The 18,619-nt window shown below is 39.9% G+C and overlaps 1 protein-coding gene across 1 annotated transcript in view; it reads right to left on the reverse strand.

Moving 5' to 3' along the window:
* The window catches only part of LOC134213378 (armadillo repeat-containing protein gudu), a 35,694-nt gene extending 17,464 nt beyond the window's left edge, over window positions 1-18,230 (reverse strand). Inside the window, exons 1-2 of the mRNA XM_062692391.1 lie at window positions 17,348-18,230; window positions 16,578-16,926 (exon numbers count right to left, since the gene is read on the reverse strand). Coding sequence (XP_062548375.1) covers window positions 16,578-16,926; window positions 17,348-17,988 — 990 coding nt within the window. The 5' untranslated portion in view covers window positions 17,989-18,230. The remainder of the gene's footprint in view (window positions 1-16,577; window positions 16,927-17,347) is intronic.
* Window positions 18,231-18,619: the final 389 nt, after the last annotated feature.

Raw genomic sequence — 18,619 nt, forward strand, 5'->3', positions numbered from 1 at the left:
GTTAGTTATTTAAATGCGTATTATTGAGCAGAGTAACAAGAATAAGTTGATCGAGATGAACTTTCTTCAAAAAAATAATCGCTTGGCGTCGGTAGCGGAATCGCGCTAGTGTCGGTCCGAGCGGCGGCCGTCGGTAGGTGGTTGCCCTCGAAAATTTATTCACTATGCTAGCGTCGTCGAAAGGTAAAGTTTTGCTGTCATCGTCGAAAGGTAAAATTTTCTCACAAGATTCGTACTTTGGTTTTGTTGTTGTTATGGATAGGAAATGAAATAGGTTCTTTTGAGGACCAAGAAAAGGGTGGTCCAATATGAATATTCTTCTAAGTGCAAACATAATCATTTAACAATGTTAAAAATTATGTCGTCTATAGCGTTTCAGTGGCAAATCGTCGAGTGGCTAACGTTGGCGTCAGTAGCAGCAGCAAAATGAAATTTTCTCACACGATTCTGATTTTGGATTTGTTGCTGGATTGAAAAGGCGCATTATTGTAAATAAATCGATACTCTACAGGACCATTAGTTTACACAAGAAGATGTTTATTCCAGACAAATTTTCTTCAAATTGCACAACATAGGCCTGATGCCCATGTAGGGTTATGCGCTAATTCGTCCATGGCGCTAGCATTCGTCATATCAAATTCTAAATAACTAAATACTCGCGAATCGTAAACTAAAATAATGAACCAACCATCTGGCGAGATAGAAAAAAAAGTGTTCACTACGATCTGCATTCATTTCAATTACATTCCGGTGTTACTTACTTGAAATACAGATAAATTTAACTTTTCGGCAGTGACTTTTTCACAATTTCCTACGTTATCCGTGCGACGAAGGAAAATCCAGTTCGTTCACTGCTGTAGAAGACGCGCAATACCGTCACCAAAATCAACTTAATTCACTGCTTTTCACCGCACTTTTTCACATAAATTTCTCACTGCGCACTAAATAAAAGCAATGTTTATTGCTCAAGTGAAAAATAATTGAAAAATAACTACCGGAAGGCGTTCAAATAATCTGTTTTTTTAAACTTGCAGCATCAATCATGCAGTCAATAAAAGTAGGTTTTTCAATTATTTTCCGCTAGTGTAATATAATTTTTCATACACACTCGTCATTCACACTAAAATTTTCCACTATTCCAAAAGTTTGAAACAGGAGAAATAATTTCATAACAGAAATCAGTTGGCAGCACTACCCACGTACATGTTAAGCATGTGTGTTAGTTGTTTGACAGACTGAGGCATTTAACTGAATGGCAGCACAATCGGAACCATTTTTATGCGGTCGAAATGGGATTGCAATAGGAAATTTTTGTTAACTGGAACCGAAATAAACTTTTAAGTTTGACTTTCAAAATTGACCGAAATGATAGTTATTCTGCATAAAGTCACAGATAAGTCGTCCAGTTAGCATTAGCATTTAGCATTTAGCAGTTCGCACAAATTCGTAGGTGGTACAAGCCAAGACTATTGTGTGAGAGTAGTATCACTTTCATCCGTTACCACAGATATTGATTTGGTACTAATCACTATCTCTTAGATGGAAATAATGCACTCTCCAATAGTCGAGATCTGTCCTGGCCACGTCCTTGCGAATGCTGAGGAAGGGGAAGGATGGTTTGTTGGACACCTACTTAAGAAAGATGCAGAGAACTCTACGACCTCTCATAGGTGCCACGGGAGGTTTTGGGATTGTGTGGAAGGTTATAACAGTAGGAATCGTTTTGGTAGAACGTGAAACACAGAAAGAACTAAGATAGAAATACAAAGTAGGAAAGAGGCGAGCCTGGAATTGAACCCACGACCTCCTGCTTATAAGGCAGAAGCGATAGCCACTAGACCACCGAGCTCGTCGTCCAGTCCGAGATAAGTCGTCCAGTTATCCAAGAAATGGCTTGAGCTCAGGAACAAAGATTTGCAGTCCTGTTTTAAGTATGGTACATGCTCCTTGTGGTACAGAGAAAGGATTCGTAGATGATCAATTTTCCAATTTCAAATATGGAACATGATCTCTGTAGTACAAAGAACAGAATGTGTTCACAGCATATGTTCTTGGTCATCCAAGAAATCCCTGGAGTAAGGCCTTTCGATCTACACGTGTAACTGAAGATCAATTTTCCGGTTTCAAATATGGTACATGCTCTCTGTAGTACGAAGAACAGAATGCGTTCACTGCATATGTTCTTGGTCATCCAAGAAATCCCTGGAGTAAGGCGTTTCGATCTACACGCGTAACTGAAGATCAATTTTCCGGTTTCAAATATGGTACATGCTCTCTGTAGTACAAAGAACAGAATGCGTTCACTGCATATGTTCTTGGTCATCCAAGAAATCCCTGGAGTAAGGCCTTTCGATCTACACGTGTAACTGAAGATCAATTTTCCGGTTTCAAATATGGTACATGCTCTCTGTAGTACAAAGAACAGAATGCGTTCACTGCATATGTTCTTGGTCATCCAAGAAATCCCTGGAGTAAGGCCTTTCGATCTACACGTGTAACTGAAGATCAATTTTCCGGTTTCAAATATGGTACATGCTCTCAGTAGTACAAAGAACAGAATGTGTTCACAGCATATGTTCTTGGTCATCCAAGAAATCCCTGGAGTAAGGCCTTTCGATCTACACGTGTAACTGAAGATCAATTTTCCGGTTTCAAATATGGTACATGCTCTCTGTAGTACGAAGAACAGAATGCGTTCACTGCATATGTTCTTGGTCATCCAAGAAATCCCTGGAGTAAGGCCTTTCGATCTACACGCGTAACTGAAGATCAATTTTCCGGTTTCAAATATGGTACATGCTCTCTGTAGTACAAAGAACAGAATGCGTTCACTGCATATGTTCTTGGTCATCCAAGAAATCCCTGGAGTAAGGCCTTTCGATCTACACGTGTAACTGAAGATCAATTTTCCGGTTTCAAATATGGTACATGCTCTCTGTAGTACAAAGAACAGAATGTGTTCACAGCATATGTTCTTGGTCATCCAAGAAATCCCTGGAGTAAGGCCTTTCGATCTACACGTGTAACTGAAGATCAATTTTCCGGTTTCAAATATGGTACATGCTCTCTGTAGTACGAAGAACAGAATGCGTTCACTGCATATGTTCTTGGTCATCCAAGAAATCCCTGGAGTAAGGCGTTTCGATCTACACGCGTAACTGAAGATCAATTTTCCGGTTTCAAATATGGTACATGCTCTCTGTAGTACAAAGAACAGAATATGTTCACAGCATATGTTCTTAGTCATCCAAGAAATACCTAGAGTAAGGCCTTTCGATCTACACGCGTAACTGAAGATCAATTTTCCAATTTCAAATATGGTACATGCTCTCTGTAGTACAAATAACAGAATGCGTTCACTGCATATGTTCTTGGTCATCCAAGAAATACCTAGAGTAAGGCCTTTCGATCTACATGCATAACTGAAGATCAATTTTCCGGTTTCAAATATGGTACATGCTCTCTGTAGTACAAAGAACAGAATGCGTTCACTGCATATGTTCTTGGTCATCCAAGAAATCCCTGGAGTAAGGCCTTTCGATCTACACGTGTAACTGAAGATCAATTTTCCGGTTTCAAATGTGGTACATGCTCTCTGTAGTACGAATAACAGAATGCCCTCACAGCATATGTTCTTGGTCATTCAAGAAATCCCTGGAGTAAAGCAATTTGATCTTCACGCGTAGATGAAGATCAATGTTCCGATTTTAAATATGGTTCATGCTCTCTTCATATTGAATACATTTGTGTTGAACTTGATTTTAAACTTAAAAAACACACAAATAAAGGGATGATTCAAATATGACGTCCACTATTTTTCGAGATTTCTAGACCCCCTCCCTCGTCTGTCACGCTTTTTTGTATACCTTGTATATGCAGTGTCACAAAATCTTACAAACCCCTCCCCTCCTAAAATCTGTGACATCATTGTTGAACGACCTCGAAGAAAAAAACCCAACTTATTTCACCGAATAGTGATACTGCCTTTCTCGCATTTAGTCGAGACACCAACCTTATATGTCGCTTATATGGCTCGGTTTAATGTACCATTTTCGTAATAAGTTTCAAACGCGATCAACTAGTCTTTGCCTTCTATCGAATAAAACTTTTTGTGAGAAAATCGGCTAAGGATTGCTATAAGAAAAGCTGTCTAATGTTTTTCTTAGCTTTTGTGCACACATACACACACATACACAAACACATACACACACATACACACATGCATACAGTTCGTTGAGTCGAGTAGATTGATATATAACACTATGGGTCTCCGGGCCTTCTATAAAAAGTTTGTTCTTGGAGTGAAATGATACAACTTTGTTGTACGAGAAAGGCAAAAATAATGGCTACATTATATATTCAAAACAGGCCTTTAGATCGTTATTTACGCGTGTCGATCTGAAATGATCCACTTCAGGTATTTCTTGGATATCCGCGAACGGCTTTCATACGCAGATTCTGTTACTGTGAAACCTCCATGAGTCGATATTAAAGGGACCTTACATTTACAAAACCATCTTGTAGATCATTGGTTATGCATGTAGATCTGAAGGCCTCCACTTCAGGTATTTCTTGGATAACCGCGAACGTCTTCCATACGCAGATTCTGTTATATGTACTACAATGGGTACATAACATTTTAAAAACAAGCCTGTAGATCATTGGTTACGCGTGTGGACGTGAAGGCCTTCACTTCAGGTATTTTGTGGATAACCGTGAAGATCTTCCATACGCAGATTTTATTATATGTACCACAATGGATATATTGCATTTACAAAACAGGCCTGTAGATCATTGGTTACGCGTGTAGATCTGAAGGCCTCCACTTCAGGTTTTTCTTGATAACCGTGAAGATCTTCCATACGCAGATTCTATCATAGGTACCACTATGGGTATATTGCATTTACAAAACAGGCCTGTAGATCATTGGTTACGCGTGTAGATCTGAAGGCCTTCACTTCCGGTATTTCTTGGATAACCGCGAACGTCTTCCATACGCAGATTTTGTTATATGTACTACAATAGATACATTACATTTACAAAGCAGGCCTGTAGATCATTGGTTACGCGTGTAGATCTGAAGACCTCCACTTCAGGTATTTCTTGGATAACCACGAACGTCTTCGATACGCAGATTCTGTTATATGTACCACAATGGGTACATTACATTAACAAAATAGGCCTGTAGATCATTGGTTACGCGTGTAGATCTGAAGGCCTGCACTTCCGGTATTTCTTGGAAAACCGCGATCGTCTTCCATACGCAGATTCTGTTATATGTACTACAATGGGTAAACTACATTTACAAAACAGGCCTGTAGATCATCGGTTACGCGTGTAGACCTGAAGGCCTTCACTTCAGGAATTTCTTGGATAACCGTGAAGATCTTCCATACGCAGATTCTGTTATATGTACCACAATGGGTATATTACATTTACAAAACTGGCCTGTAGATCATTGGTTACGCGTGTAGATCTGAAGACCTCCACTTCAGGTATTTCTTGGATAACCGCGAACATCCTCCGTACACATATTCTATTCAATGTATCACAATGTACATATATCATATTCAGAACAGGCCAATATTAATTAAATTTATGTTATTTTAATTTAACACGGTATGATACCGCATAAAAAACTAATTTGGTGTACTTGTAGAAATCGCACACCAATACCAACAGATTTATTTGACTGCAATCCATCGAGTTTTATACTGGACGAATGAAAATTCTCATGGACGTAAACAGATTTTCATAACACAAATTTGAAAAATTTGAAGGGTATTTTTGATTGCCGATTCTCAATAAACTATGATTTGTTCAATGCGCTAATAGTACACAATGAAAACTAGGAACTCTAAAATACGTGTTGCATACAACTTAGTTAGAGTAAGTAGTTGGGCTGGCGTATAAATTAGATTTGAAAACCAAGCACTACCTACTACGACGGGAATTAGCTCACTACCCTAGCGTCTTTTAAACGCTGCGCGCATGTGGTGTCAAAATGCGCAGGTATGCATCGGGTTAAAGTTGCAGGGCAGCGTCGGTGCGGTACGTGGGCTTCGAGCCATAATCGCTTTGAGATGGCGGAAAGTTGCTGAAAACGTAAGAAATCAAATGAATTCTCTTATAGTATGCATGCATGATGGAAATACATTCCGCAATACACCAAACTATTTTAGGTAGTTTTCATGTCGTCGGTCGTGTCTTGTTCATAACCCTTCTTATTTTTTATTTCGCTTTCATTGGAGAATGCTGGTAATCTTAGCTATGGAACTTAGTTTTAAATCATGAATTTCGGATTCACTGAAATAAGAATTAAAAATCATCGCTGTAAAAAATATATTTAACATAAAACATCTGCACTATAATTTATCTGTATTATGAAAACATAGTTCGTATAAGAACAGTCTAAATTACGTTATTTTGTTCAAAGAATTCCGATAACCATCTACTTTCTTTATTTCGTAAGGGTTCCTTCATTCTAATATTGAAAAGTCTCTCACATTCCTGCAAATAGGAACAAATACCGATATGGTGATGAAAATTTGCTGCTTCAAACGCATCTAATTCCACAATAATTTTGTGTTTCTCCAACAAAATATACTTCAACCGAACCAACGACTCATCCGACATGTTTGAATCAACCACGCTGCCGACCATGTGCTCCAGGACAGTTCGAAAAACATCCACATTATCCTTCATCAAGGCACATTGCAAAGCATTCCATCGTTCTGGAGTAATATTATTAACAACATCAACACCCAATTGATTGGCTTGTTCCAAAATAATTTTCAACGCTTCGCCACTTCCGTTGACTATCGTTTTTGCTATCACAGTATGTCCATCCTTATTCCTACTGCAGAGATCAGCCCCGTTATCAAGAAATAGCCTCACAAGCTCGCCGTTATTCAAGCTGGCTGCGGCAAAAAGTACGGTTTCTCCAGTGGATCCGTGGCGAAGGTTCACCACGTCGGATCGTTGCTGCACCAACGCGAAAACGATCGCCGTGTATCGGAGCAGAACTGCCTCGTAAAGTGCGAAGCTTCCCGAACAATCCCTAACAGTTTGATCGACACCGTGGTCAAGGAGGAACTGAACAACCCGCAGATGACCATAACTTGTGGCGTGTTTTAGAAGAGTTCTTCCTTCTTGGTCTTGTATTTCAAAAATGTGAATTCCTTGATCGTTCCGTATCTCGCGTTTAATGCAGTACTCGAGTAAACGGTGAAGGGTATCCCAGGAATGTTCCTTGCGTAATATGTGAACTAAAGCGGTTTGACCCAGCTTGTCGACTGCTGTCAGGTCTACTCCGTTGGAAAGTATTAAATCGAGAAATTCCGCGTCAACGTTTTGTGGCAAATGATGAAGAAATGTTTCCCCTTTTGTATTGGTGGAATTCAGGAAACGATTGATGAATATTGGTGCGCTGGTTTTTTCAATTTCTGCCAAAGCTAAATATTTATCAACTCGGATGAAAAGGAAAGCACGTGAATCAAACTCAAAATTGCCTATCAATGCGAACGATTCTGTAAAAGAGTCAATCGATTCAATTAAATCGGTGATTAGTTGAAGAGCTGAAGGACTAGAGCCGTAATTATTTGCTGTGCTAAGATTTGCAGGTAGGTTCAACTTCGCATCGATTAGACAGATATCAATACTAAGTGCTTGGTAAGTTGAACCGCAATTATATTTAAACCCAACATTCTGTTCGAAATGTACTGCCGTTGAAGATACAGAATTAATCTGAAGTTCTATTTGAGATATAACACCATTAGATTTAATTCTGTTTTCATAAAAACAAATGTTTCTTATGCAATGCTGTTCATTGATTCTGAAAAAAGTGCTGCATCTTATTAGTACTCTTTTTGCCAATTGATAGTCGGCTTGAAACAGCGCAATAAGACCTCCCTCACTGCTAATAGGCGAATCTGCGAAAAAGTTTAAAACTTTTTGCTCGTGTATGATTTGTAGCCATCGCTGCAGTTTGTTTTCAGTAAATTTCCGGGTAGCTTCAAAATCTAAAAGAGACGACTCAATGAATCTTGTCATGTTCGAATCTTTTTCGTTAGCTAATGAACACTGTAAAATATTTCTTGCCTTCCAAAGGTCGCAACCTATACTGAGCAAGTATTTCACCATGCGCACCGATCCATATTTTGCAACCAGGGGCAACAAATGATTGCCATTCGCGTTGTGTTGATCTTTAAAAAACAGTTTCAACAGTTTCAAATTCCCCATCTTGATTGCGATTTCACCGGAGCTCAATTCATTCAATTTCAGTTTTACCCACGGATTTGCACTATGCCGATGCAAATGTTTTAAAACATTCCAATGCTGGTGCTGTGTAGCTAAATTCAACGCAGAATCGAGAACAATTTGTGGAAAATCTCGGAACTGAAGAAGTAGTTGTATCATTTGTATACGACCAAATCTTGCACACGATTCCAGAACATTATCCAATTGTTCATTCGAGCTGCAATTCTTCAGAAAGTGATCGAAACATTTGAAATAGTTTGCGAGAACTGCAATATTTAAATGGGAGGGATCAATCAAATTAGTGGAAATTATTTCCATGATGTGTTCAACCGATGATTTCAATGTTACAGCGTGAAATAGCTTCTCAGACCATGCTGATGGCATTCGCTTCAAGAGATAGTCACTAAAATTTCGGGAACTTGAACACATCCATGCTCGGAAATATTCTGGTCCAAAATACATGAGGGTATCGAGCATTTCTTCGTTTTGGTCATGGGTTTCCAAATAAAACAGCAAGGCACCTAAGCATGGATAGACACATTGGGGAAATCTGCTTGATTTTGCCCATTGTCCCCATGAGTCACCATCGAGATTGCTGGCAGCTCGATCAAAGTCTCCCCTGTGTAATGCCATTTCCAACATCCATGCTGGAGTCGAGTAAGTGTGCCATCTTGCCTGCACAAACGGATCGATAAGCATCATAGTTTTTCGAATGTCCGCACCCAAAGTATGCATTTCTTCTGCCTTTGAGAATTGAACAATTTCGGATGCTTCCACGAGAGTAGGTCCTTCAAATATTCCTTTCGACGTCCAAAATTTTCCAGAAGCCATTGCGCCGTTTTCGATGGCACGTCTCGCATTGACGAAATCGAACTTAAGAACAGATTGAAGAAGTAATGCTTGGTCATTGAGCCATCCGGATTCAAAAATTGTCATGTCTATTTCTCTTTTTGGATTAAAAGGCTTTGGATTTTGGAAGAGCTTCCAACTTTTTTGCGCTACGACGAGTGCATTAATCAGTACTTTAGCACGTGTGCTATGTGTTAGCAGATCATATGATAAGCCATCGTGCGCCAAATAATTCCGAAAATTTCTACCGCATATCATTTGTAAGTCACACCTGAGGGCATAGAAGTTGTCCTGGAAAATCTGGGTGTTAATGAAAATTTCGCACAATTCCAGAAGCCAATACTCTATTGCTAAAGCAGCCTCCTGAGGAATTTTGGAAACATTCTGAATCAATGTCTCAATTGTGGAACAGCCGTATTTTTTTAACGTTCTCAAAACGGATTCTTGTTTCGAATTAAGTATGTTCTGAAGATCCTCCACATCGTGCTCTATCAATGTGTTCAGCTTTTGATGGAAATCTCTAGTGGGTAACTTCCCGAAAATATCTTTCATCGCTTGAGTTTTAGCATTAATCATGAAGATATTGTTGAAGTATCTTTTGCTTAGCCTAGACAAGAGATCGCTTTCTAGCTGAAGCTTTTTTGTGGCTTCAAAGTCGGTTCCTTCTATAAAGTCTCCCACTATCCTTCGCACTTCTTCGCGACAGTGATGCATCTGAATCGTATCCTGATTAATGTCAAAGTTTACTTGTAGCCTAGTCAGAGTGGTAGCACTGGTTTCCATTAGATTCTCAGCGCCAGATAACGTCGTTACATCCTCGGACAGTATAATCCAGCTGTTTTCTACAAATTCAAGAATAGAATGATTGTTCGTAGGCAGTAAATTGACATCCAGTAAACTGTGGACAGCCTCGATGGAAGTCATGGCAAATGATGCGATTTGAATATCGCGGAATTTGTAGATAAAGCTTTGGGTTATTCCTTCAAGTCGCTTCAAAACTTGGAGTCGTCTGTTATGATTCACTAGGATTCGGTCAAGCACTTCCCGTTCTTCTGCTGATCTGCTCGGAATTCTTTTCAAATCTTTATCCAGGTTCATGTGGTATTGGGTAATAGTCTTCAAACAATCATTTTGCAAAGAATCAATTGCATCTTGACACCCGATAAAGCGAATCATTAATCGTATACTATCCAAGCTGCGCCCCTGTCTCAAAGCTCCAAAAAGGCACCGAAAGTATTCCAAATACGTGCAAATCAACAAAACAGCCACTATGGCTTTGACCATCTGGAGATAATTACCCGCCTTCTTGTAATAAATAAATTGATCATCCAGAGGCAGAAGCTTCCTTGCCATTGGAAAATCATGACACGTAACGTCCCGAGTTTGTTTAACGAGCCGAATGAAACCGGAAAGCTGTTGATTTAGCAACCTGTTGAGCTTACTTGGTAAATTTTGGGAATTCGGGGTGTTTTTAATACATTCTCCGAAAATTTGCGAAAATCGCTTCATGCACGCGACAGTAACCTCCTTAGTGACGTCGTCGAGCGAAATGTTGCTAACAGTATTATAAATTTTGAGTAACGAGTACAATTGTTTGACTCGATGATAAAGCTTGAGAAGCTTCTTGATCAGTCGTTTATCTGGTTTGAATAACTTTGGAAAGTAAATTATGTCAGTGCTGCTTGAAAGGACTCTGTTCACTAGAGTACCAGTAGAAAGAGTTGAATTTTTCTTGGAAACTAATTTGTTCCAAGTATTTTCGCAAAGAGCTGGTAACGTAGAATCACTTTCCCGCTCTTTGTTCCAATTTGTTTCAAGATCTTCTCGTTTTAAATTGGAACATTTGATCGACAAAAAAATGATCAAGCGGTTGTTCAAATTTTGGAAGAAATCTCTGAACTGACTTAATTGCACTGCTACAAATTCTAGAAATCGCAACAGCGTGATTTTGTTGAGTACCATACGATAAATAGCAAACGAATTCGAATCAGAGCCATGTGTTTTGAAGAAAGAAAGAAAAATAGCCGAAAGGAAAGTTATCTCCTTAACAGGAATTTTCTTCAAATGCGGTTTATCTTTCACAAAAAATAAATGTTTATGAATCATTCTCAAGGTAAACAACACATCATTGTCTATACCTAAGACATTCCCGCGATCCGATCTGCATCTCAATTTGTGCACACCTTCGATAATACAATCGATGGATTTAAGCCAATCCATTGGATTGGAAGCGACAACTGAATTAGTGCACATATTGCTAAACCCGTACTTGGCCAGCTTGAACCACAGATAAGTCTGTAAGTCCTGTGAAACGGTAACATGCTTGACGTTTAATTCGTGCAAGGCATACGAGATATAATAAAACTCGTCTTCGTCGCTATAATGTCGCGTGGACAGAAACCGTTCAAATAGTGTTATTGAGCTTTGCTGAATTATGGTACGAAACTTTTGTGTTTCTTCTAAATCTTTACAACTCAGAAATATCATAAGGTCGGCAAGCTCGAAGTGATTACTTCTCAGAGCGTAAACAATGGCTGATTGTCCAGATCCAGAGCTGGGGACAATGGAGAACGGTATTCCATATTTATGGAATTTTTGCAACAGAAGTTTCTTATTCCGGTCACTCATATTGGGGCAGTCTAATAACTCATGGAGCAACGAGGGGTCCAAATAGATGTCTTCGTTCTCAACGTTTCCAATTTGATGCAAAAGGAATATTGTCGAAGAGTAATCTCCGGACCGAATAGCAGTCAAAATTCTATTCTCAGTAGTAGTAATTTCCAGCTCTACTTCCGATAGGTCAGCATTATTTTGTTTTCGTAGCTGAAGCTCTGCTACACATTTAAATGATTTTAGGTGCAGCATTTCAAATCTTTCAATCTCTGAATCATCGTTGAAAATTCTAACACTGCAACTGAACACCACATCTTTGTTCAAATAGCTAAAAATGTGCTCCAAAACTGTGGAGTGTGTAATTATTTGCTTATCAACAAAAATATCCTCCATAAAATTTGTGACTTCCCGAAGACAAACGATTTCTACAAATGCATAGCTCATCGTGGTAAGGCTATAAACGTGAACATTTAAGCTGAACATATTTTTGTCAGCATAGTTTTGCTTCAACATTGACTGAAGTTGGTTACAAGACTTTGTGAAATCATAACCCCCGGTTTGGTCTATTTGATTGATATCAATACTTCGAACACTCCAATTGGCATCAACAGTTTGGTAAAGCTTCAACCTTCTTAATACTATCAGTTTTAGCTGCCGAAATGATTCATCGTTTCGTCGTATTTCTTCGCAACTGTTCAAGTACTTCAAATAAGGAATTAGTCTCCACTGATCCAATATCATGTGCCATGTCCTCAAGCTGTTTGCTTCATTAGATATCCAACTATCCGGCTGTAAGTGCTCGATTAAAAGATGGTTAAGATCTTTCTGCCCATTGGACCATGCTACCGGATACAGGTGATGCTCATCGAGTATGCTGAATCCAGCTTGGAGAAGATTTCGAACCATTCTCACAGATCCAGTTGAAGCCGCCAGAGTAAGATATCCCAAATCTCTGTTTCCCTCGGTATGTATCGCAAATTGCTTAACGATTTTTGAACAATTTCCAATGATAGCAAGTTGAAAACCGTTGACATACGGGCTGGATGATTCCACACGTGCATGTGGATCTGCCCCCTTTTGAATTAATAGTCTGAAGATGGACCAGTGTTGAAGTGGGGCTGCTGTAAATAACAACGAGTTGGTGCCGATAAATCGGTACTTTGTAAGAATATTTTCAACCATTTTAAATCGATTGTAATGAATTGCCACTGGAAGCAAGAACGACATAATCGATTCAGTGAATGGTCGAGCTAATATTATGTTGATTAAGTCCACGTTGTTGGCTTTGACAGCCGTTGTGAGAACACTTTTAAGCGATTCATCACACAACTCGTAAATTTGTGAAATTATAGTCTGATGCATGAGTGCCGCTATCCCTATCTTCAGGACAGCTTCATCAAAACATTTTTTCCTGCTGATCAGCAGACGAAGCAAATTTTCATTACCGCTTTGGGCAGATTTTATCAGCAGTGCATTTGGTGGATCATAATTTGGTTGGAATTCTAATAACAATTGGAGTGATTTGATATTTGCATGACTCACTAATTTCTGCACCATACTAGAGAACAAGTTGCTTTCAAAATTCGAAGGACAAGACCCTGATTGCACAAATGCCGAGATCAATGATTCCCAGCTGAAAAAATCCTCTTCCAAGCAGCATATTTGTTTTTCTGAAAACTCAAAAGCTTTTGCATATCGTTCTGTTTTTAAAGCGGCTTTAATGTTGATAATATTACAATTTGAATGAGCATCTGAGCAAATGTCTTTCAAAGAATGGTACTCGAACTTGTCATACTTATCAAGCAAACCAAAGTACACACCATTTAAATTGGCATCATCCTCAACAAGCTGTGCAGTACAACCCTCTTCATCGCCCAAGCAAGATCGGAATAGCTTCCGTTGAACTTGCATCCAGCGGACACCATCCTTTCTAATATCTTTTAGCTCACCGATTTCCAACGGAACAGATTCTCTATTAGTCACTTCTTGATATGACATCTCGGTAATCAGCAACGCTAATAGGACAATACCCAAATTCAAGTCCGTCGTCATCACCCGATAGCTCGGGTGATCTTCGTTGAGAAAATTATTGAATTGCTGGCCCAAAATCATCTCGTGACCTGCCCTCAGCAGTTCCATTTCGTCGAGCAAACATTTTGACTGGCTCAAATAGTTGTAGTGCTGAATCAACCAAAATCGCAGCTGAATCCAGGCATAGTGCGGCAGGTTTTGATAGTTTCGTGAAATTCCATCAATTGTTGAGCACTCGTAGTTGGCAAGGATCTTCTTGATTTCCGATATGGGTTCATCAAAAAATATGTTTTTGTTGATTTGTGTTGCCGCGGTTGTTAGCTGATTCAGTTGTTGCAAAAGATGGTCGATGTTGGGAAAATCTAAGGACAGTGGATCACTCAGCTCACTTGCGTTAGCTGTCTCATCTAGTTGAAGTTGTATGTCGTCAAATGGTGTTTCATTCGATTGAAATAGATCAATATCGGGAGCTGAGCTATTGCTCGTAGTTGAACTTCCACTCAAATCAGTAGGGTCTGATCTTGAAATATCATTTTGCTCCCTTGAGTTAAGGTACTGTTCCTCCACATCAATATTACTCCAAAGATTGCTAATTGAATGTATAATAGACTTATCCGATAGGTTCGCAAGATCTAATTGTATTAAATTATGGATTTTGTATAAGCTTATGTTCGATTCCATGAAATAAACAGCCTGTGAAAGTTCAAACGTTGTTTCCGTAAGGAGAAAATTCTCCAAATTTGTTATGACATCCATCTTATAAGACGTTTGCTTTCTGCTTTCTTCAAGGTCACAGAATTCTGAATAGAAGTTTAAAATATCCTGATATAGTATTTTATGGTTTTTGTAAACATTGTCAATGTTTCGTATATATAAGCTATAGGACCGCAATTGTTTGAATGTCTTACATTGTCTAACCTGATTAAGGAAATTCTTATAAGCGGCCACAATTTGTAGGAATAGATCCAATTCTATCAAAGCTTTGAGCAAAGGTAGCTTATAACATAAATTGCGACGAAAAATAATCATTTTACGATCCGACCCTTCGATTAGTCGATAACTATCAGATGTTTCCTTGGCAAATAGGCTAAGACCACCCACCATAGACGTTGTATTTGTAGAAAGCCTATCTAGCTTATATATGATTTGTGATAGCGAAGCTTCAGATACTGATGCATTACCTTCATCGCAAATGGCCACAACGTCGCGATGAATTGCGACGGCAAAATATAGATCTTCCACTTGTTTGCAGAGTTTTTTCAACAGTCGAAAAAGTGTTTTGTGTTTTCCGGAAACTACATTTCTTCGATTACCAGCTTTGATGACAACCGCAGATGCCACGACGGACAGTAAATACTTCACCACATCCACAGGGAACAAACACAATTTGAATATCTCATACGTGTTTTCATGTTTGTATATAAGTAGAAAAACGGCGAGGGTGTACATTAACTCCCTTACAGGGATTTCGGCAAGGTCTTCAACATCCAATAGGTAATGCAGCTCAGCATGAATCAAGCGTAGCCTTAGTAAAAACTCACTATCGAAATGATCCTCCATTTCTTCAATCGCCCTCAACCTTATCCCTTTGACTAGTGCTTCAATTCGCTCCACAGCTGCTCCCCAATCCGATCCATCCGTTATCTTTTGTATTACCGCACCAAAGTCATTCCTGAGCCCATATTGCGCAAGTTTGTACAGCAGAAGCACTTCAAAATCTTTCGGTAGCTGCACACTTTTGACGCGCCATTCCAGCAAAGCATTGGAACAATCCACAAACAACTGCTCGGTGATACATTCGTTCTCTTGGAATTCCCTCAGCGAGTTTCGAATTTGATCCATTTCCGCGAATTGATTTGATTGCGCACATGGCGTAGGATCTGAACAGAAACTGGAAACACGTTCCACGATGTCGCATGGCTTGCGGTACTACTTCGACTGAATGGGAACGTTGTTTTTGTTAGTCTGCGGAGTAATTCACAGCGCTATCGACCTCTGTAAATATTTGAGCTCATCCACACAGTGACATCAAATGGGTTGAACTATATATAGCCTATAGGCACATTATCGTGGTTTGCTGCCTTTCATACATTCTCAAAGCTAGCACCCAAACAATAATATTTCAATAAGAGTGATTCTATCATTCAAAAGAATCAATAAAAAATTATCTTCTCGAGCGTAAAATGGATTATAGCAAAAGCCATAAATAAGATTAACATCAGGCTCGAATACATCTTTCACAATCATATACGATGCTCATATTCATAATGAACATGATTATTAACAATTTTGGAATTAGGATAAGACCGTTTGAACGCATTTTGAAATATGTAATGATAAAGCTCTGAATCGGAATAGATTAGGGCAAGCAAGCAAAAATAGGTAAACATGGTCAAAAGAGTATGTAACATGAGAATGAAACACTATATTTTGCCTATTGGAACGGATTGGTTGTAGTGTGGTGTTGAAAAATCAAATGGTGCTTTGAAATGTTAACAGCATATGTACCTATTTGTTACATTTATTGTTTAGATTTCATTTGGTTTTGTCATTACGGAAACAATCCACGATATCAATTCGTGTTGTTCCTTAACGGTCATCTGCCTAACTTTTCAACTTATATATGCTTCTATACTTGTCATTTGATTACGACAAATGTCGATTCTGTTTTACCTTTTTGCAAAAACGCGTTACGCGTTACGCTTTTCGTTCATTTTTAGTTTTACGAGGTAGACAAAAAGCTCATCAAATAAATACAATAAATTTTAAACAAACCAATGCACACAGAACAATAGCAGCTACTAAACGAAAACATTTGGACAAACCTTATCACTGGCGCATTTGAAGATCGCTGAGCTGCACTGCCGCTTCAGGTCCAGGTTGTCCGAGGTCAGGTGCGACACGATGTCGAAAATCATTCCCTCGGTGGTGATTGCCAGCTGATAGTTGGCCTGCGAGGCGCACTGCTGTATGGTACCCATAGTCGGAACCACGATGTCGATGTGAACGCTCTTCAGCAGTCTCCCCATCAACGGGACGATGCCTCCCTTGCACATCAGTTCCTTGTTGTGTCGGGACTCGGACAGAGACCAGAGAGCACGCGCCCCGGCGCGGGCCATGTCCAACATTTCGCGCTCGTCCTCGCTGAGCTGGTCGCGCTGGGACCGCAGAATGCTGGAGAGTGAGTGCGGTAAAAGGAATGAGCAAATACATAGCAGAAGTGATTCGGATATCTTAATAAATTTCTATGGGTTGTCATGCCGATTCATTTATAGGTGCGATGTGTAGAAGAGTAATAAAACAACTACTCAGCCAATGAGGTGTGAATTATTGTTCGAATGTGAAATTTGGCGATTCCTTTTTTATCGTGGCGTCATTCTACTGGTTCAGAATATAGACGAATTGCAAACCAAGCAAAGGTTTCATGTCTTTGTAATGCACGCGAATCGCCATGTCAAATTGAAATGTCTTGAATGGATTGTATTAAATGTATTAAATATGAAAATATGGCACATCCTTCAACTAAAATGACAACCAAAACCCATCCCAAGGTCACCCAAAACAACGAAATACTATTTTTCCAACCGAGTCTTACCTGATATTAACGTCGAGCAAATCAACCAGCCGGGGCACCCCGCCGCACTTTCGGACCAGCTTGCGCGCAAGCCGCACCTTGGCCACATTGCCCAGCGTTTCGGCTGCCATTACCTTCAGGTCCCGTCCGGGTTCCGACAGTATCTGCACTAACAGCGGAATACCTCCTAGGTCAACTATCGACCGGCGGATGTCCAAGTTGGACGAGATCTCCGACAGGACCGTCAGTGCTCCCAGTCGACACTTGAGATCGTTGCTCTCGAGTAGATTGACAAGCACTTCCAGCCCGCCGCAGTCCTGGATCGCCCGTTGGTTCATCTGCGTCGTCAGGTCGTGATCCTTGAGGCAACATAGCGCCACAATCGTGGCCGTCTGGTTGCCCGCCTTCATGTACTTGACCAACTTCTGGATGTGCCAGTATTCCGAGGGCACATCGTTGGTATGCTTGGAGTCCTTCCAGCGCTCCTCTTCGTCCGACGATGATACGGCGTCCGTCGATTCCGACTCCTCGCTGTCCTGCTTGGGCGGGACTTTATCCTTCGGTAGACCGTTGTTACTACCGGCCGTAGAGCTTCCTTTGGGATTGGAGATTTTTCCGGTCTTACCACGAGCAGATTTACTACCTCTGCGAATTGTAGACATTTTAAAACGCAGTTATGATGAATAGAACTTAACGGTAGCACGGTGCTGGAACGTATGCAGCGCAAAATATTCGCCAATGGAAAAAAGCTTCAACCGTGTTTGGTCGATAGCACCAAGGTAGCTTCGAAAGGAGTGGGTCAACTTTTCATCGACAAAATCAACCAGCTGTTGATTGGTAGTTGTTTATGTTGCCCGCTGCAGGGAACAACTTGTTTGCAAACAATAATCAGTACGGAAGCGAAAACATGTGTTCAACGGCCATGGGTTGCTATGGTGCAAAATTCAAATCATTCTTATAGGCTCGGTGAAGGCATGCGAAAAGAAGGAGATGTGCGCATGTTCCTATACAAAATTTAGTGGGGTAGGTCAAAATAGTCGAATCAATTATTTAAAAAAAAAAAACAAATCCTGTCATTGCATTATGATAAAATCTGCTCAAAAAAATAGGGCTTTCGATACAAGTAATTGAATAAAAATCACGCGAATAGTAAGGGCTCTTTCAGTCTAATGAAGCAGCTAAAACGTTATCGCGTGTATTGCTGTTCCAGAGAAAACTTTCCTCTTTACGGTTCAATTTCTAAACTACCGCAGCTGTCACTTCATACTTTTTCTCTGCTGTTTGGCATGGCAT

Source organism: Armigeres subalbatus, chromosome 2 (genome assembly GCF_024139115.2).
Source record: "Armigeres subalbatus isolate Guangzhou_Male chromosome 2, GZ_Asu_2, whole genome shotgun sequence".
NCBI lineage: Eukaryota > Metazoa > Arthropoda > Insecta > Diptera > Culicidae > Armigeres > Armigeres subalbatus.